The following is a 15454-nucleotide window of genomic DNA, read 5'->3' as shown; positions in this document are numbered from 1 at the left end:
TTACCCATGGAGCCTTTTTGTTTTTGTTGGGTTGTCAAGATAGGGTTTCTCTGTGTAGCCTTGGCTGTCCTGGAGTTGCTTTGTAGACCAGGCTGGCAGAGCTCACGGAGATTGCCTGCCCTTGCCTCCCTGAGTGCTGGGACTACAGGCATGAGCCACCGTGTCCAGCTCCCACTAAACCTTCTTGTTGGCCCCAGTCTTATTTTTAAATTACAGCTGGCATCATATGTAACTAAATTCAATTAGATGCAACTTAAATACATTAAAGTATGCATTCAATTAGGAAATGTACCAGTTGATTTTCCAATTTAAATTTTAGTGTACATTCTGACTATAATTCTACACAGAATTTCTTGTTTTTTTTCTCATTTTATATGGATGTGGACATTTGTTTTACTACCTCCTAAACTTTCAAAAAATTAAAATGCACTTCTTGCTAAGTTAAAGATGAGTCATACCTTCTTGATATTAAAACATTTTACTAAAGAAATTAAAAACAGAATACCATTGGTAAAAGTTACACACCCACCCACTACATCCATAATGATTAGAAGCAAAGTTTTTCAATATTCGATCTGGGACTATTGGATGTTTGAAATAAATTCCTGGATTCTTTAAAACTTCTGGGTTCACTCAAGATCGACTGAACCGGAACCCATGAGGAAGGAGTATGGGCTGATTGTTTTTCCTTCCCCGTTTTATGTGTCTGAGTGTTTGGCCTGCATGTTTGTCTGTACACCATGTGCTTGGCTGGTGCCTGAGGCGGCCTGAGGAGGGTGTTGGATCCCCTGAACCTGGAGCTACAGACAGTTGTGAGTGGCCACTTGGGAGCCGGAAACTGGCTGCAGGGCCTCTGGAAGAGCAGCCAGTGCTCTTAACCACCAAATCGTTCCAGCCTCAGGGCTGAGTTTTTAAAATTATGAAAAACTTCCATTTGTTTCTTGAGAGAGAGTCTTGCTGGCTTAGAATTTCTCAACTTCTTCCTTCAGCTTTCTGAGTGCCTGGATTAAAGGCACGTGCCGCCATGTCTGGCTCCAGCGATTGTTGTTGTACTCAAGGTAGAAGCCACAGACTGAGAAGAACAGGAGGGCTCTTTGTAGGTGGTGCAAGTACATGCTAGGATGACTGAACACAGAGTCAGACACCATAATGGTCTGTGAGGTAGTCCAGGACCGCTGATGTACTTGACAGAGCATTAAAGACCTTTTTTTCCTGCTTTGATGTTATCTTTTCCATCATGTACATTAGATGTTGATGGAAACACATGAAAGGAGTTCCAAGTTCAAGGGCGATGTCAACCCAGTCCCAGACACACTTCAGCGGCGTCTCTTCATATCCAGCAAACATAGCTGGGTTTGCTAGAAGTCCCCTTGCAACCATCACACCTGCAAATTAAAGCACAACGTATCTGTCCGTAAACTAAGAATCCATGGTTATTACTTCAAATTTAATGCGAAAGTATTATTTTCAAAGAGTATTATTTCAAGATTTCAGAATACTGTTACACATTAATGTAATACAATAAGAAATAAATTGACTCTGGTGCCACGGATAAACAAATTGTCTTTATACATCTACTCTTTCTTTCTTTCTCTTCTTTTGGACACAGAGTTTCTCTGTGTAGCTTTGGCTGTCCTGGAACTCACTCTGTAGCCTAGGTTGGCCTTGAAGTCAGAGATCAGCCTGACTCTGCCACCCTGAGTGCTGGGGTTAAAGGCGTGCACCACCACTGCCCAGCCTTATACCAGTTTTTAAAGGACATTGATATTAGTTAACTGGCTTTGCTGTTTGTTTCTTTTTTTTTCTTTTTTTTCTTTTGAGACAGGGTTTCTCTGTGTAACAGCTCTGGTTGTCCCGAACTCCCTCTGTGGACCAGGTTGGCCTTGAACTCACAGAGATTGGCCTGCCTCTGCCTCCCAAGTGCTGGGATTAAAGGTGTGTGCCACTGCAGCCTGGCACTTTGTTGTTTCTTGAGGAGATATCTAGGGTGTCATAAATCAGCCTGCTTAGAGTTCAATCTATTTACTTCCACCTAGCATCAGTTACTACAGTGTTGGTTGGTTAATACGGAAGGGGTGTACTACATGGCAATTCTGGAGCTCCTGTGCCCACCCAAGTTCACGAACTCACCTCTATTCTGGTGTTCTAAGTGCTTTTTAAAGATAAAACAAAACAAAACATAGGCCTCTGTAGGTGATTTGTTGGTCAATAGATATGACAGTGGCAGCAAAATCCTGCCATTGCTTCTAAAATAATCTATTGTTTCTAAGGAGAAGAGCTGACAGCATTATAATAATATGGTTCAGTGTTAAACACAAAATCAAATTACTTCCTCATCCTCATTTTTTCATCCTTATTAAATGATAAAAAAAAAATTCCAGTGTTTATTTCTTACCATCTGTCCCAGTCATCTGCCACACATTTTCTGCTTCTTTCAAGCTTCTTACGTCTCCATTAGCAACTATGGGTATAGACACATTTTCCTTTATCATTTTAATGGCATCATAGTGGACTGGTTGGTGTCTTTCTTCAACTGTTCTTCCATGAACTGTAATCCAGGACACTCCTGTTGCCTCTGCCTTTCGGCAAAGATCTATGGTTCTTGTCAGGTCATCATGGATCCTATAATTTCAATATTGCAGCTGTTAATAGAATACAGATTTTAATGCTAAACTAACTCATCTGTTATATTGTATTATCACTTCATGCCACGATTAATAAGATTTTGTTCAGTGACTGGTTCCCATTCAGGACTTTTGGAAACAATATGGTGACAAATGTCTTCCCCTCCCACTGCTTTTCCTTTTTGGCTTTGAGACTTTAAGAGTCATCAGCATACTGCCATAGATAAACAAAGGTTATCCTAATATATGGGGTGCATGCCCCCTAAATTGGAATCTTGGTTCCTTTTCTTTTAATTGTTAAATTTTAGTGCAAATAGCTTTCCTGTTTTCTCATTAAGAGGGATGGTTTTTAGCATCAGCTAAATAGCATCTGGAGAAAGTTGAGGGTTTGCCCAAATCTTTTAATTAGAAATGTTTTGCTTTTTGTAAGAAATAAAAAGAGGACATTGTTTATCAGGGTTATAATGTAAGAATGAGACTTATGTTTATTTGTTAGACAAACATTTTTCAGTATTTCCACATACCAGCTTCTAATTTATTTATGATAGATACCTCCACATCACTAGACAATAGGGATATTTTTAAATTGTCCAAGTAATATATTAACTTGTCAGTAGATTGAAATACTGTGATTACCTTATTTTAATTGAAACTGAAAATCTAGGATTCTCCACTTGGCTTCTCACTTGTTTCACCATATCGCGGACAAGCTCCGGCTTGTTTATTAAGCAAGCTCCGTACCCATCTGCCATTGCCCACCTCGATGAAGCACAACAGGCAGAGTGTAAACAAATGGAAGGGAAGGTAAAATTCTAAACACACTGTGTTAGTCTCTCCTCTATCTGGTGATCTGGCATGAAGCAGATGTTTATAATTCATAGGTCTACAGCTGGCTGGTTGGTTAGCTTAGTTGGGTAGAATGTGGAACTAAATAAAACTCATAGATCAACATTTCTAAATCGTTTCATGAGAACAACAACAACAAAAATACTTGCCTAGACCAAAAAGTACTGGGAAATGGTTTTTCACTAGCTAAGTGAGAGTATTAAATTAGGACTCATTCAAGCAAAACAGATTTAGGTGTTCATATTAGCTCCAATTACTTCAAATTTTTAAAATTCCAAATTTGATGTTTATTGTGCATAACAAGAGGTTTTATCAGTCTCAAGAATAGAAAGATATTTTTGGTTCTCAGCATTCCAACAGCACGAAACAGCTTATCTAATTCTCCTAATGAGTCTACAAATGTCTAATCTGATTTGGCTTATGTTACACTTGAAACCTTGATTTATCCTTGATTTGGGCATATTCTGGCTATTGGCAGATAACCGAGTAGTGCCAGCAGAGTAGTTTACTAAGTACATCACATTCTGACTCAGTTACTTAGACCCAATCAAGTAGCTGTGATACAGCAAGGTCACTATATAGTAAGCTAATTAAAATCAGCTTTTAGAGACATGACTGACATGGCAATAAAATACACTTCTGAGGTTGCTGTAAACATTAGATTCTCAAAGAACTAGTTATATATGGGTTAGTTATATTAACTTGACAGAAACTACTCATCTGGGAACAGAGAACCTCAACTAAGAAAAATGTCTTCATCAGATTGGTCCATGGGCATCTTTGTGGTACATTTTCTTGTTCAGTGTTTGATGTACAATGGCCCAGCCTACTGTGTGCTGTGCTACCCCTGGCGAGGTAGGTATCCTGAGTTGTATAAAAAATCATGTTGAGAATGGTGGTTTGAGTGAGAATGACCCCCATAGGCTCATATATTTGAATGCTTGGTTCCCCAGTTGGTGGCATTGTTTGGGAAGGATTAGGAGCTGTGGCCTTGTTGGAGGAGGCATGTCACTGGCAGTGGGCTTTGAGGTTTCCAGTCCACTCTTTCTGCCGTGTCTGCTGGATCAGAGGTCAGCTCTCAGCTACTGCTCCAGCACCATGCTTGCCTGTTTGGAGCCATGCTCCCAGCCATGGTGGTCATGGACTCATCTGCTGAAATTGTAAACCTTCAACAACTCTTTTATATGTTGCCTTGGTCATGGTGTTTTGTCACAGAAATAGAGAAGTAACTAAAACAGAAGTTGGTACCAGAAATGGGGTACTGCAGCGAAAGGGCTGATGGCGCTGTTAGTTGGAGGAATGTGAAAGACTAGGCTAGAAAGGTGGCAGAGTGCTGCTGTATGTGGAGCTTAACAGGCCATCCTAGTAGGAACTTGGAAGAAAGTAGTTCTGAGAGCAACGTGGATCACAGAGGCCAAGAGGTTTCAGAAGGGAACAATATTAGCAACTGGCCCAGAGACCATCCTTGTGATATTTCAGCATAAAACGTGGCTGCTTTTTGCCTTTGTCCTAGTAATCTGCCTGAGGCTAAGCTTGGGCAGAGGAGATTTCAATACAGCTTTAGTCATCAGATAACTCTCAGGCAGATCTACAATGAAAAAGAGGAAGCAGGGCAAAAAGAAATGCAGAATGTACATTTTTGGGAGAAAAGGAATTCAATGTTGGAGCCAAGGCTTGTGCTTACAAGAGATAAGGAGATGGAACAAGGAGATGGTCCTCAGTGGAAGACCCCACCCAGCTAATCCTCCAACTTATGAAAGGAAAAGGCCTAAGGAAATTTCTGTACCTAAAAAACAACTGGGGTTCAAAGATTATGCAAATATACTTCAAGAAGAGAGCCAGATTTCATGCCAAGAAGGCCACTGAACTTGGCAGCTTCAGCCACGTGATTATCAGAGAAAGGGTATTGTGGAAACCTTCCTCTGTAGGTAAGGAGAGCTGCTGAGGGAAAGTCTGTGGCCGGGGAGCCCTTCCAAGGAGGCTCCGAAAGGCCATTGTGTGAAGTTGTAAAAATGAAGTCTGAGGCAGGCAAGGTGGCGCATGCCTGTAAAGCCAGCACTCAGGGAACAGAGGCAGGCAGATCTCTGCCATCCTGGTCTACAAAGCCAGTCCAGGAAGCCAAGGCTACACAGAGAAACCCCATCTTGGAAAAAAAAAATGAAGTCTGGGTTGGGTTGAAGACACCAGAGCCACAGGATACCTGCCAGCCAGAGCTGCATGCAAGGAGTGGAAGGAGCACAAGAGAGAGACGAGCACTCTAGTCAGCAAAGCTGGAAAGGAGCCAGCTAAGCCCTTTGATACTGCACATAGAGCTATAGAATTTTGGAGTTTGCTCATCTGTGTTTCAGTCTGCTTTGGCCCAGTATTTCTTCATTATGATCCCTTTCCTCCCTTTAAAAATGACAATGCATATTTTGTGCCACTGTATGTTTGAAGTATGCAATTTGCTATATGACTTTAATAGGAAGTCACAATGAAGAGATTGCTTTAGTCTCTGAACAGAATTTTAACTTTTAAACAGTGCTGAGACTGTGAAAGACTATGGGAATGTTTGAAGTTGGACTAAATGCATTTTGTATTATGGTATGGATATAAGCCTGTGGGTACATGGGGGTGGGGGTAGGAAGGGAGTGGAATGTGGTGGCTTAAAGAAGAATGGCCCCATTTGTTTACACACTCGAGTGCTTGGTTCCCTAGTTGATGGAACTATCTGGGAAGGGTTAGGAGGTGTGGCATTGGTGGTAGGCTTTAAGCTTTCAGAAGCCCATACCATTCTCAGCTAGTTCTCTTTGTCTCATGGTTGTATCTTAAGATGTGAGCTCTCAGCTCCTTCTTCAGTGCTACGCCTCCCGGTCTGCTGCCATGCTTCTAGCTGTAAATCTCTAATACAGTCTTTCTTTTACAAATTGCCTTGGTCATGGTGTTTTGTCATGGCAATAGAAAGCTAACTAGTTCAAGGCAGAAAGCAGCTGGTAAGCAGCGTTAACCATGGTCTTTGCTTCAGTCCCTGTCTTGTCTTCTCGCAGTGTTGTAGTGTAACTTAGGGGTTGCAAGCAGAAAGGAACCCTTTCCTGCCCAAGCTGCTTTTATTACAACTGAGCCCCCACCAAAACAAACAAACAAATAAACCCCAAAACAAAACAAATGATAGCTAGTGATGATGAAAAGAAGAAAATAATCAAATCTATAAGTCATTTGAGACATCATAAAAGACATTTGAAGTTATGTTCCTGAGTAACCTTTTAAAATTCTTGCTTAGAACCATAGTGCTTTAACCTGTCTTCCCTTTGGAGTTTGATTAATTATTGTTAATGTATGTGTGGTGTGTGTGTGTGTGTGTGTGTGTGTGTGTGTGTGTGTGTGTGTGTGTGTGTGTTTGTGTAGTGTGCGTGTAGAGGTCTGAAGACAACTGTGTGGGGCTGGTTCTCTCTTTCCATCATGTGGGCTTAGAGATGGAACTCAGGTTGCCCTTTTTGACTTTTGTAACACTAGAAAGGTATTTTACCATGTTCCCATCATATTTTTTTCTTCTAATCTCTTTGAAAACCATTCTAATTTCTTTGACCTTTACCTCTGAGGGCAACCACAGTTAATATCTATTCCATTGGCGTAGGGGCAGACTATAAAAGCAGCATCAGATAAAAGTCTTGCATCATTAGCAGCAAACTGAACAATCAACGGGCAATCACCTGTTTAAAAAAAGACAGCCCAACATTAAAATTCACGGAAAAGAAACAGTCACACAACCAAAATAAAAAAGTACAAAATTTACAAAATGAAAAGCAGTACAGCACTGCTAACAAACAGACACCCCCTCTTTTTCTTTTTTGAGACAGTTTCTCAGTGTACCCTTGACTGACCAGGCTGGCCTTGAACTCACAGAGATCCACCTGCCTCTGCCTCCTGAGTGCTGGGATTAAAGGCGGGCACCATAATGGGCCTCTCTTTTTCTCTCTCTGGTTTTTTGAGACAGGGTTTCTCTGTGTAGCCCTGAAGAACCGCCCCCCCCCCTTTTTTTTTAATATGCAGCACTCTGTCAGCATGTATGCCTGCAGGCCAGAGGAGGGCACCAGATCTCATTATAGATGGTTATGAGCCATCATGTGGTTGTTGGGAATTGAACTCAGGACCTTTCGAAGAGCAGACAGTACTCTTAACCTCTGAGCCATCTCTCCAGCCCCAAGACCCCCTTTCTTAAGGGTGGGATTAGTGGTGTATTCCAGAAGGATGGTCTATGTGTACCTGTGACATGGAAGTGAACATGAGCACTCTAAACATACAGCTATGCCTTCTTCTTCACATATGTGGAAAGTGTACTCACATGTGTTTTCTTTTACTTAGTGGCACATACTCCTATATGGATGCTCTACATATTGCTGTCTAAACTGCATCCATGCTTAGAACTGTTGAATAAACATGTAACACTGCCTGGTCTTTAACATGGATACTTCTAAGTTACCTTCTAAGAGTTTGCAGATGCTCATTAACATGCAACATGAAGGGTCACTGTTTCCATTCAACTCACCTACACTAAATACACAATCTCTGTGCATCTTTATTTGTATTTCCCACACTTTTCTATTTTTAATGGCTTCTTCCTTCCTTCCTTCCTTCCTTCCTTTCTTCCTTCGAGATAGGGTCTCACTGTTTAGCCCTCGCTGGCCTGGATCTCATTACGTAGACCAGGTTGGCTTCAGACTCCAAAGCCCTGCCTGGCCCTGCACCCCAAGTGTTGGGGTTAAAGGTATTTTCTACCACACCCCACTGTTTTTGTTTTTGTCATTTATTTATAATGTTTTTTTTTTAATTTTAAAGAATGAGATTGGCCTTATTGTGTACCATGTGTTCATAAAGTACATTTCTATGCTTATGTAGACAACCAAATGTATCGGCTTTCCTTGGTCTTAAAGAACATATTTTTCTCATCTTTGGATAGTGTTAAATTCTGGAAAGATGCATTTTAACATTTCAAAGACTATCTTTTTTTTTTTTTTTAAAAGATTTCCTATAAAATTCACTGGATGTTTATAAAAGGCACATTTCTGGACATTACCTCTTTTTTGCACTGATTATAGATTTCTACAGCAATTCTCCAGCTTGGGAGCTAATGAGAAAGAGCATCTTTTCCCCCTCCATTGGCAAGCAGGGGGCATATCCCTGTTAGTATCTTAGTTATAGAGTTCTACTTTAACAACCACTTATCGATCTCATATATTTTCAAAACCATTAGCAGCTAAGCATACAAGGCTCATGCCTTCTTGGAACCTATAATTTAGTGGGAGAAATGGGCACGTAAAAAGAAAACAATAATATAGTGGGATTAAGGATAATAAAGGAGCCTATGCTTTTGAGCAAAGAGATGAGTGTACAGTGACCAAGAAATGTTCCTTAGTTACAGGTTCTGAATGCTGGATTAGGAGCCATGAACTGCAGTTTTCCAGAGGTATGTGTGTGTTTATGTGTTTGAGAGAGATAGAGAGATGAGAGTGAGAGAGTGTATGAGAGAGATAGATAGAGGGTGAGCGAGTGTGTGATCCATCCATCTATAGTGTGTGTGTGTGTGTGTGTGTGTGTGTGTGTGTGTGTGTGTGTGTGACAGGCATGACTGGGAACAATAGTCTAGGTAGGGGGGTTAAGAACAAGACATGCTCAAAGTTCTGAGGCTGCAGCTGTTCAACGGCTGGATCATGAAGGACTTTGCTCGTTTCCCTCAGGTGCGGACTCTAGCCTCCAGACTGGGATTCTCAACTGTTAGCAAGATTAGAGCACTTGGATGGCTTTTCAAAACATAGAGTTTCTAAGGCAACAGGCCTAAAGGGGAGCCTGGAAACATTCATTTCCAACAAGTTTCCAATAATGAAGTTACTTCTGGTCTGGGAATCTTATTGAAGCCATATTTTAGGCAGAGGGAGTTATAGGAAGATTGTGAGCAGGGAACAGACATGATCAAATCTGCACCATAAACAAGTCATTTGAGCTGTAGAGGACAATGTGAATGAGAAAAGATGACAGACACCAGACAGGAACTTATTCTATTGAAGCTGGTGGCCTTAAGAATGGCCGACTTTACATTTTGATAGATCACTGACATGGTAAACATTCCATATTGATTTTTAAATTACTAAAGACACTTAAAATAGCTTATAACAATTTTAATAATAATGATAATTTTTATTTTTACAAAGTCAGCAGACTGTAGTTTTTACATACCTTGGTTTGTAGTAAATTCACTGTCTCTGGCTTTTACAGATCTGACAAAATCAGCAGCAACTATCATTGGTGTGTAACACAGATCACAAGAGTATTTTCTTACTAATGTTCTAAAAGCCAACCTGTGAGCATATAAAACTGTAATCATGAATTTAGAAATAACTGAAGCATATGCATTTGCAAGTTCAATTTAGATAATTATTACGTATTTATTAGAGGAATTTTTGCTTGGCTGAAGGAGATGTACTTTCACTTATCCTACCTGCTAAGTATGAGTAAAATCCTTGGTACTTATGTTTTTGAGACAGGGTTTTACCACATACTCAGGCTGGCCTGGAACTCAGAGATCTGCTTGGCTCTGCCTCCTGAACCCTAGAACACAGGCCACCACACCAGGCTAAGATGGCAATACCTTTCATAAACAATCATAACAAAATCCCAAAAGAGAGAGGAAGGGGATGCTAGTGACCCTGCATCCCAAGAGACTAAAGCACCATAAGTCCATGAGTTTTTCTTTTTGCTTTGAATACCCCAGACTTGAAGTGGAAGTAGTTGGCCACCTGGAATCAGCAGTGAGCAAAGACAAAAAAGGCCTTACATAAATCTCCCTTATAAAGGATCAGAAAAAGAGAAGTGTTCAATTAGGCCTTGGAGGTATGTGGAGCCTTCATTTTGTTGAGACAGGGTTTCTCTGTGTAATAGCCTTGGACTAACTTTGTAACTAGGCTGGCCTCGAACTCAGAGATCCGCCTGGCTCTGCCTCCCAAGTGCTGGGATTAAAGGCGTGTGCCTCGAGCCTTGATTCTCAATGGCTACTGAGACTACCTTCTCCACTGCTCTCAGTGGCGATCATGTGTAGAATGTACACATCCATGTGTATGGTAATACAAAGTAACAGGGCGCCTTTTCCTTCCTTGCTGCATGTGTTGTAAATGTACAAGGACGCCTAGTGGGAAGCCAGGACTGCAGTACTACTCTGCAGTTCATGAGGCCACCAGTACGGAAGAGAAGCGGAATGCTCACTTCTGCCCACACTAACTAGGAACTCCTTATCTCCCTGATGTAAACGGAAGCCGAGCTAGAATCAAGATGGAATGCTGATCGGGATGAGGTGATGCCTTTCTTTTCTCTTTGATGGCACAGTGTCTGGAAAGCTGATTGTATTATAAGTTCTAATATACTTTAGCAGTCAGTACAATCTATTACATACAAAAGAAGAGGCTAGTGAATTTAAAAGTGATGGTTGAATCAATTGATATAGAAATAGCATTAGACAGAATATCCTTATACAATATTAAAAAAACAAAACAAAAACAAAAAACCAAAAACAAAAACAAAATCCAGAAAACCAGACTTGTAGGGAGCTTCCTTCATTTGATGAAGACCCTTCATAAGAAATCACCTGAGGGCTGGTGGTAGTGGTGCACAATTTTAATCCTGGCAATTGGGAGGCACAAGCAGGCAGATCTCTTGAGTTCAAGGCCAATCTGCTCTACAGAGTGAATTCCAGGGCAGCAGGGTCTACACAGAAAACCCTATCTTGAATAATAAAGAAAAGAAAAAAGAAAGCACATGTCATTTGCTCCCCCCTTTTCAACACAGTGGGCATGTCAAACATGAAAAAGTAATTGAAATCTTTGAATGAGAAGAATGAAATCTTTGAATGAGAATTGTCAAGTTTTATAGATGACATAATTGTTTATGCAAACAATCCCAAGAAATTTATAGAACTCCATAATTGGTAAGTGAGCTCTACACATTTGTAAGACATAAGCTCAGTATAAAAGTGCATGCTAAACTCAAATCAAATCCCTAGAAGTGGTCTGAGATATTTAAACACCCATGTTCACTATTTTAAATAGCCAAAAGGTGGAAGCAATCCAAATGTTTACCAACAAATGAAAAAAGAAACAAATGTAGTTATGTAACTGAATGGACTACCTATCCACTCTTAAATAAGGACGGAAAGGCTGGTACATGTGGATGAATCTTCAAGTATATATTTATCAAAATGCTAAGTGAAATAAGCTATTCTCAGCACTCGGGAGGCACAGGCAGGCAGATCGCTGTGAGTTTGAGGCCAGGCTGGTCTACAAAGTGAGTCCAGGACAGTCAAGGCTACACACACAGAAACACTGTCTCGAAAGACAAACAAACAAACAAGCGCTAGTCTCAAAAAGACAAATTTCAGCTACATGAAGCATCTAGAATAGTCAAATTCATAGAAAAAGGATGCAAAATAATGGGTACTAGGGGTTTGGGGTGTGAGGAATGAGGAATTATTGTTTAATGGTTCCAGAGCTTAGGCATTCAACGCTCAATAGACACATGACCTAGTACAGTTAAAAATGACCGTGAGGGAAATACTATATTTGGTGTGGGCCCCACCCCCCCCCTTTTGGAGATAAGGTTTCAATTTGTAGCCCAAGATGCATATTCTCATAAAATCCTGCAAGTGTACATTTATATCCATTTAGTATCTACTGTATCCGAATATATTACCATTTTTATAGATACTAGGCTAGGCATGTAGCTCGGTACAGAGCTTGCCTAACATTCATGACGCTAAGCTAGTCACAGTGGCATATACCTGTACTCCCAGCACTTGGGATACGGAGGCAGAAGGATCAGGCCACATGGCAAGTTTTAGGTAGCCTGAGATACAGAAGACTCTCTGGAAATGACAAAACAAACCAGCAACTGAACATACCAGTTCTGAATCATGATTCCAAAGCTAGGAGTTTGAACAGCCTATGCAGCTTAGTGACTATTATAGTACTGGGCATGGGGGAGACTAGTACATATAAGGAAAACTAAATATTGGCTGACTAATCATTTAACAATACTTACTTTGAATACCGAACCATTGGGGCACAGACTTTTACCAGCTGACCAGAATGAAACATTTCTATTGGGTCTTTTTTTCTTTCTTGACACATTGTGGTTGGTATGAAGTCACTCCTCATGTATGCAAGTTGGTTTCAAATCTGAAAAAGACAGTTCACAAACAAAATTATGTATTTTACTCCTTGAAATGCCATCATTGGGTGTGTCACATGCTCTGCTGTATGGTAAAGTGCTTGCTTAGCATGTGGCGAACCCTGGGTTTCATTTTCAGTATTGGAAAAAAAAACCCCAAAAAACTATTAGTCTATTAATTTCAATGTTTTTTCATGAGGCTTGCATACTCAAAATTTATCCTGTTTTTTCCCCTTTATTAAAAAAGAGGACCTTGCCAAATTCTGCCTCTACTTACAGAATCAATGAATGTGGAAACCTGCACAGGGTATACCCTCTGGGGTATATCATGTTATGATTTTTGCTCATTATCTTTACTTATTTTTTGAGACAGGATCTTGCTATATAGCCCATGCTAGCTTGGACCTGATGATTCTCTGGCCTCAGCCTCTAGGGCGCTGAGATTACACTGGTGTGCCTCCATGCCCAACTTCATATTATTTTCCCATTTCATGTATTTACATGAAAAAAAAAAAACCCAAGGAATCTGACTTGAATTGCTTTTCATACAATACTGTGTATGATGGACAATCTGAAATATTTCATTCAGGAAAGTTAGGTGGCATTAGTAGAACATTTGTATTTCAAAATAACCTGGTATTTTGGGGCTGGAGAGATGGCTCAGTGGTTAAGAGTACATACTGTTCTTGTAGAGGACCTGAGTTCAGTTCCCAGCACACAGGTTGGGAGGATCACAGCCATTTGTATGTTCAGCTTCAGAGGGAATCCTACACCTCTGGTCTCTGAGGGCACTTGTACTCACATGCATATATCCATCTACACACACACATACACTAAAATGAAATAAATCTTGATACTTCCATTCTAGTTTTTTTTTTTTTGTGAGTCAGAAGGCAGACACAAGTTTATTAGTTAAAAAATTTTAAATGTATTACCAGTGAAGACTTTCAGTTATCACCAAGTAAGTGCACTGTAAATAACTTCTGTGCACTAACTACAAGTGATAAAATCGCTTAATATTTTCCATGTTGTACTTAAAAACTCTTTACTTCATTGTTGTTTTTATATTCTGATTTTGAATCTGTAATCTATAGCCAGATAAAATGCTAACCCCATAAAAGGCTAACTATTCAAAATTCAGTCTTTAACCTTTGGCAGAAAGCTGGATGACCAAAAGGCCAATCTACTTAAGGAAGGCATAGCTTGCAAGAAATATTGAGAAGCACCCACATTCAAGTGACAGAGGAAATGGGGAGGATAAATAAGCCGACCTAGGGATGGTCTGTGGCGCTACAAGGACTACACACGGAGTTGTAGTAAACCACTGGGAGAGATTATTACAAAGGGGGGAAGGCTCTTAAACAGTACAGAAATGGCACGCACTTTGAGGTGGTAAGTGGAACCGATATCATTACTGACTACCTTATGTTTTTGCTTGTGAGCCTAGCCTTTCACGGCTGAGCCATCTCCCCAGCCCTCATTACTGACTTTCTATAGCATGATTTCGTTCTTACTCATTTTTGTAGTCAGACTAAACGGCAAAAAGCCTCTTTCAATACGTATCTGCTGAATAAGCTGACAGCTTTCAATCTTGATAGTAAATTAGGATGACCTAGAAGCTTTTAAGAATCAAGATGCTTAAGCCACACCCAAGATCAAAATGGCTTTCTGGGCTTATGGTATGAAGGTATCAATGTTTTGTTTTAATGTGCTCCAAAGCATGCAGCCATGCTTGAAAGTACCAGAATAATTCTGCTTAAAGTGAGTAGCAGCAGGCATGGTATTTTGGTCAAATATGCTTCTACACCTAGGATTTCTTTTAGGATATAGATGGATTGTTTGTATATTCATGCTGGTATGTACAGTAGGGGTTCAAAACCTTATCGCATATTAATATGTAGACTAAAATCCTTTAGTGTAAAAAATAAAGCTAAGGAAAGAAATTTATCCTGTATTCCATATGCTATTCGTCATTGATGATTACTATCAACAAACTACTTTTGTATAATATTAATACTGAAATCTAATGTGAATCTAGGCTCGCTGCCTCTGGCATCATGACTGAGGTCAAACACATTAAAGAAAATCTTCATAGGCTATAATAAGGAGATGCAAAACGCAGTGTATATAGCGACCCGCTCACCTAATAGTTAGGAATATTTAAACGTTTGGATTCTAAGGTACTTAAGGCAGCGCTTGGCAACTATTCTTCCCCCGCTTATCCTGCCTGCTTCCCGGGCTTGCCACTCCAGCTGTGGGACAGGTAAGGCTGAGCTGCCCTTAGCTCCCACGTGCTGGGCGAGGAGGGCCGTGAAGCTCCCAGGAGCCTTCTTCCCCACGCCGGAGGCCGGCGTTCTCAGGCCCAATACTTGCGTTGGAGATAGGCACGGCGGCTTCGTCCCGAGAGGAATGGGAGAAGGCCCGGGCTGCAACTTTCCTTTCCTTGCTCGCAAGCATTCCAAACTCACCCCTGGCAGGCTAGGCTGGGCGGCGCCTTGATTTCGCGTCACTCGGAAGGCGGGGCGATCGGAAGACGTCATCAATCCCGGCACTTGCCAACATGGAAGGTGGAGACAGCTCCACGTCGGTGGCAGGCCGTGGGGCTTCGGGTTCCGCAGCAGTGGCGGCGACCGTGCGGGAGCTCCTGCAGGACGGTAAGGCGTCGGACGGTGGCCGGGCCAGGGTCGCTCTGAATTGCGCGGGCGCCGAGGACTGACTCCGCCGGTCGCTTTGCACAAAGTTTTCCGGTCTGGACGCGGCCACTCCCCTCTGCCCGGCCCCCTGGCGTCAGGGAC

The 15454-nt window shown here is 41.2% G+C and overlaps 2 protein-coding genes across 6 annotated transcripts in view; one reads left to right on the top strand and one right to left on the bottom strand.

The window, feature by feature from the left end:
• Positions 1–459: 459 nt before the first annotated feature.
• On the bottom strand, positions 460–15258 carry DUS4L (dihydrouridine synthase 4 like). 4 transcript variants are annotated; one of them, XM_084791854.1, is made up of 7 exons: positions 15128–15258; positions 12531–12667; positions 9681–9802; positions 7042–7159; positions 3261–3383; positions 2396–2622; positions 460–1385 (listed from the first exon to the last, which is right to left on the bottom strand). In XM_084791854.1, exons 2-7 carry the CDS (start codon positions 12644–12646, stop codon positions 1138–1140), a joined length of 954 nt encoding a protein of 317 aa, XP_084647980.1. In that variant the 5' UTR covers positions 12647–12667; positions 15128–15258; the 3' UTR covers positions 460–1137. The 4 variants fall into 4 exon arrangements, with proteins under 4 accessions (XP_084647980.1, XP_084647979.1, XP_084647978.1 ...); XM_084791853.1 differs by having other exon boundaries at positions 15033–15148; XM_084791852.1 differs by lacking the exon at positions 15128–15258 and adding an exon at positions 14803–15121.
• The window catches only part of COG5 (component of oligomeric golgi complex 5), a 300644-nt gene continuing 300351 nt past the window's right edge, over positions 15162–15454 (top strand). For both annotated transcript variants that reach the window (XM_084791836.1, XM_084791834.1), the window contains exon 1: positions 15162–15313. In XM_084791836.1, coding sequence (XP_084647962.1) covers positions 15220–15313 — 94 coding nt within the window. In that variant the 5' untranslated portion in view covers positions 15162–15219. The remainder of the gene's footprint in view (positions 15314–15454) is intronic.

The sequence above is a fragment of the Acomys minous genome (genome assembly GCF_964271855.1).
Source record: "Acomys minous genome assembly, chromosome: 8".
In the NCBI taxonomy this organism is placed as follows: domain Eukaryota; kingdom Metazoa; phylum Chordata; class Mammalia; order Rodentia; family Muridae; genus Acomys; species Acomys minous.
This window is presented reverse-complemented; position numbering and strand designations above follow the sequence as displayed.

Bases quoted from the DNA above. Each gene is read 5' to 3' on its own strand.
- DUS4L (XM_084791854.1), bottom strand. From the start codon at position 12,646: ATGAGGAGTGACTTCATACCAACCACAATGTGTCAAGAAAGAAAAAAA. The intron at 3,384-7,041 runs GTAAAGGTCAAA...TGCTTCATCGAG, and splicing joins AACTGTGGTTGCCCTCAGAG to GTGGGCAATGGCAGATGGGT. The intron at 2,623-3,260 runs GTAATCACAGTA...TTGAAATTATAG, and splicing joins TCAGTTTCAATTAAAATAAG to GATCCATGATGACCTGACAA.